The 5,277-nt window shown below is 30.6% G+C and overlaps 1 protein-coding gene across 1 annotated transcript; it reads left to right on the plus strand.

The window, feature by feature from the left end:
* Positions 1-1,244: 1,244 nt before the first annotated feature.
* Positions 1,245-4,014, plus strand: LOC134727862 (uncharacterized). Its single transcript, XM_063592257.1, has 4 exons — positions 1,245-1,303; positions 2,462-2,746; positions 3,359-3,648; positions 3,985-4,014. Exons 1-4 carry the CDS (start codon positions 1,264-1,266, stop codon positions 4,012-4,014), a joined length of 645 nt encoding a protein of 214 aa, XP_063448327.1. The 5' UTR covers positions 1,245-1,263.
* Positions 4,015-5,277: the final 1,263 nt, after the last annotated feature.

The following is a 5,277-nucleotide window of genomic DNA, read 5'->3' on the forward strand; positions in this document are numbered from 1 at the left end:
AGACAACAGTTTATACAGCATAGAATTATTTTATTATATGTATATAATGATTTGCCAGAAGAAGACACGTTCAAGTGTACGAACAAGAAATTGAATATTTGTCTAACATATATTTGTTTCAATATTATATGTATAAATACTTTTTGAATAACAAACAAGTCACGTTTTTTTTTATATATACAAATAAACATCATGATTTGTATGCCTTACGATCTTGAGACATACCAGATAAAAAAACACCACCCTTTTGTTACATCATTAAAGATCAATGTTCAAAGACTTTTCTGTAGTTTATCAATTGAAAATCTACCGATTGAAATTGTAAGGGTCATAGACATGTGCATGAATTGAGGAAACAAACGATTAACCATAACAATACACAATTGACATGACAATATAATTCGTTATTCTTCATCTTATATTTTCCAAAATGAATCATTAAATCTTCTTAAATCAAACTCTATAAAATCCTGAGTCCTGGATTATATATTTATCTTTACCCCAAATTCAGTTTCGACGTAAGTATACATGTATATTATATATTAGTTAATTGAATAAATTTGACTTTTTTAATATTTTTTTTGCAATAGTCTAAAAAATTAAGTTATGTGCAATCAATCTTACAGTTCTTGTTTGATAACTGTACGTAAATTCACGAATAGTAATTAATTATCGACTATCAAGGGTTCTGGTAGACTATTGCTTTTAATTGCTATAGTTTGTTTCATATAAATATAATTTTTAATTCATGTTAAGCGGATCACATATTTATAAACTAAAATGTTTATTAAAAAGCGCTAAACACTACCATATCTTAATGATCCTTTACCGAGCATGGATCGATATGTTTTAAGAAGAGTTGGTTTGTTTTGCAATCAAGAAATAAACTATCCATATGATTTTATCCGAAATAGAGTTTGTAACGTTGTGTTAATGGCAGATCTTGATTGTGATATCTGTCAAAAGATTAGAACTTGATGTATTGCTATGAACCGGGTATCTATGATGGGTTAATAAAGAAATCTGAATGTGAGTAAGACAAAACCAGGTGGTACAAGAAAGGTATTTTATTAAGGGAAATATTCTGAGCACTAGCAGATCTTAACAATTAAACAACTAACTTTACATGAGAAAAAACAATTTGAAATCATAAAACCAAAAAAACACGCTTCATCATTATTGTTTAAGATGATAGTTGTTTGTTATAGAATAATTTATTAAGAATTTCAATTATCACATTTCAGGATTTAGTTTGGACTAGAAATGAATACAATTTATATATGTATGATCTGCATTCTATTCCGTAAGTTAGTTACCAATTGTAAATTGAGTTGTTTCTGCAATTGTCAATATAATTACTTTTGCCTGAATGACTTTCACCTTCAATATCTATTGAAGTGAAAATACTGCAAAGAGAGTGTCTTTTAAAATGATTGGTCATCAAATATCAAGATGTATCTTGGTGTGTCACACAACTGGATGAAAGCTTAGCTACATTGAACATAGTTTGATAGTTTTAAAAACCAGGTTCAACCCACCATTTTTGTCTTAAAAAATGTCCTGCACAAAATCAGGAATATGGCCATTTTTATATTATAGTTCGTTTCTATGTGTGTTACATTTTAACGTTGTGTTTCTGTTGGGTCGTTTGTTTCCTCTTATATTTGAGTGTGAATTCACATTACTATAAGACGTGTCACGGTACTTTTCTATTTCAAATTCATGTATTTAGTTTTGATGTTATATTTGTTATTCTCATCGGATTTTGTCTATTGCTTAGTTCGTTTCTGTGTGTGTTACATTTTAATGTTGTGTCGTTGTTCTCCTCTTATATTTAATGCATATTTCCCTCAGTTTTAGTTTGTAAGTCGGATTTGTTTTTTCTATCGATTTATGAGTTTCAAACAGCGGTATACTACTGTTGCCTTTATTTATCATGGGCAATCATACCAATCATCCTTATTATACATTTGTATATATATATATAATAGAATAAACTGTTATACAACATACCTGCCCATGTACAGTAGTCACTAAGGCAAATGTTTTAAATTTGACATTATTTGCCCTATACATGTTAACATCTGCTTGAAAGAGTTCATAAAATATACAGATCAAAAACAGATTTCAGCTTTCGTCACTGACAAATGTTTTCCTGAAGCGAAACTTTCTATGATTAAAATTTAATTGAAAATATGTATTATATGTTTTGAAAAGTAATACAAAAGGGGCTGGCTGTGGGAGTTTTAGTTCCAAACAAGCCAAGTAATGTAATTAATGTGCATCCAGGAACAACACAGTATTTCTTCAACGACAGTTTATATCTTTTCATCATGTTCAATCATACCCGCGACCAGCATATTTGAAGAACATAAAAAATATACAAAAAATAAAGGCAAATCCGATACATTTCTTAATTAAAACAATATAGAATGTGTTTACGTAAAAATATATATTTCAGGATTGTGGAATTGCAAAAAGCTCTTTGTGCAGAGAGACACCACTGTCGAAATAACTTGTCCATTTATTGCAACCAAAAATGATTATGTGACGTGGTGTTTTGAACAATCGAAGATCATTTCTGACGGAAAGAACGTAAACCCAAAGTTTAAGACAAAATATAGAGTAACAAATACCGGAAATCTTCAAATTCTAAATTTTACTGATGCCGATGAAGGACGATACACGTGTCAAGGATTTATTGGTGAAAAAGTTCGTCAAGATACAGTCATTGTGGCATTGTGCAGTAAGTTATTTAGTACTGCTTTTTTTAAAGCAAAAAAAAAACCCAAAAACTTTTTATTTTGGATTTGTCTGTTTTTCTAGAATGCGAAATTACTTACAGGGGTAATCCCTATCAATATCAATCTTTAAATGTCAAATCGTAACCAATTTCTAACAACTGGTGGGTAACAAATATAAAGATGTGGTATGAATTGCCAATGAGACAACTTTCCACAGGAGACTAAAATGACACAGAAATTAACAACTATATGTCACTGTACCGCCTTCAACAATGAGCACAGCCAATACGTTAACCAATGAATGCGAAAGCCCTTTAGCGTACATGTATAATTGGCAAATTTACGATCTTCGTGTAGATTTTATAACAAAAATGATGACAGTGATGTGGACCACATGCCCTTTAAGAAGTAACCTGATTAATTTATATTAAATGAATTATATACCACATTTATAGTATAATGCTACTGATAGTGTAAATAATTATTGAAAAATGTAGACCAATAGTTTATTTATTCATTTATGTTTACATGAAATCTTATATATTTATTTTTACGTTTGTATCTATCAATCGTATTAAACTATGGAATTACTATCTGCATATGTTCTTCTTTAGACGTACCAAATGAAATAAGCAGCCTCTCCTCTGTATTGGAAGGAAGCAGCAGTGATGCTATGCTAAGTCAAACAAATGTCCTATGTAATCACGGTACTGTCATAGAGAGAAACAACAAACATTACCACAATAAAGGGAATTATTTACTGCGTGTAACTTTGAAATTGAACATATCACTTCAATACAGTTTGGATAATGACAGGGGAAAACAACAAAAAGCTAATGTATGGAACTATAAGTGCTTGACATTGAATGAAGACCAGTGTGTGACGTCCAACGAAAACATTCTGGTAATTGTAGAATGTAAGTTGAATATCATATACTTTGTTAGCATTGTCATAGTATACAATTTGACTTTCCGTTGCTGCGTGTTTAATTTCAATTTTTTGTCCAGTCTTTTCGTGTTGTTTTTACCTATCACAAGGTGAAATCAATTTTGCCTTCTGCGTAAAGACAAACGTATGTGCGCTTTCCGAAGCATGATTACCGTTCCAGATTTTTAGGGAATTAAATGAGGTATGTAAGATAGGAGAGGGACATTCAAAATTAGTAGTCGAAAATAAACTGACGACACCATTCATCAGGGGAAACAAATGTTTTAATATATTTTTCGTATTTGTTCTTAGAACTTTTTAAAAAGACATTCCTCGGGTTGAATATTTATAAGTTTAATTAATTTAAGGGATATCGAAGAAAGAGAGATCATTTACAGAGAAAAGTACAGGATTGTTGCAGAAACAAATGGATGTCTACACCGGTGATTGTGTATCATTAAACACAAAGACCAACTCAAACTGCGAGGGCACCATTAAGATATACCTTACAAATGACATGTATAAACTCCTCTACTTGACAAACGTCAACAATACAACCACTGAAACGTTCCTATGTAATATTTACAAAGTTGATAATCTGGAAGAAATCACAACGATGTACCATGCAGGTTAGTGGCTTTGTCAATTATTTGGATATACATTTTGATTCGTTTGATGAGTGATGCATGGGTAGCTAAAGATGTTTATATCGTCGATGGGGTTCGTTTGATTTTCTTTTATATATAATTTCCATAAAGTTCATGAAAGAGGGGTAAAATATAGCAGTGGTACATAGATAGAATATGAACTGACGATGCTATGGTTAAAAAAAAAAAAAAACAACAGAAAAACAATAGCAAACAATACACAACATAGAAAAACTTGGGACGTACCAACACGAACCCCATCAACAACTTGGGGTGATCTTAGGTGCTCCAGAAGGGTAAGTAGATTTTGCTGAAATGTGACATCTGTCATGTTGCTCATGTTATTACAAACCTTTTTTTTTTTTTTTTTTTTTAACTCAAAAGGTTATAAAATTAAAAGATGTGGCATAATTGGCAATGGTAAAAGTAATCAATAGACTCAAAACGACGTGGATTAAACCAAATACAAACATCTGTATATGGTGTTCAAATCAAGTTGTATATTTGAAATTTATAATTTGTTCAATGAAATCAATTGATATAACACAAAGTATATTTTATCGTTTCTTAGACATCGATTGCAAGCAGTTGACGTATACATTTGGAGGAATCGCTGCTGTTCTTATTGTTCTTCTCATAGTTGCTGTGGCAGTTATCAAAACTATGGCATTAAAAATTAATCGTAAGCATTTGTATATTATATATATTTGTGTTAAATTTTGTTTAACGACTGTTTGATTAATGGATGGCGTTGAGCATCGTCTCAACCCATCTGAAACATATTCCAATAGAAAATTGTATCTTAACTTAAACCGATGTGTACCCGTTTGTTTCAGATTTTAAATTTTCTCAGGTTTATCTCAGATTTGTATTAGATATGCTGATGCTATTTTAGACTTATATAAAAAAAAAATGTGTGATTTATCAATTTTTCGTTTGTTTAAGTGTTAAATCAATA

Source organism: Mytilus trossulus, chromosome 8 (assembly GCF_036588685.1).
Source record: "Mytilus trossulus isolate FHL-02 chromosome 8, PNRI_Mtr1.1.1.hap1, whole genome shotgun sequence".
NCBI lineage: Eukaryota > Metazoa > Mollusca > Bivalvia > Mytilida > Mytilidae > Mytilus > Mytilus trossulus.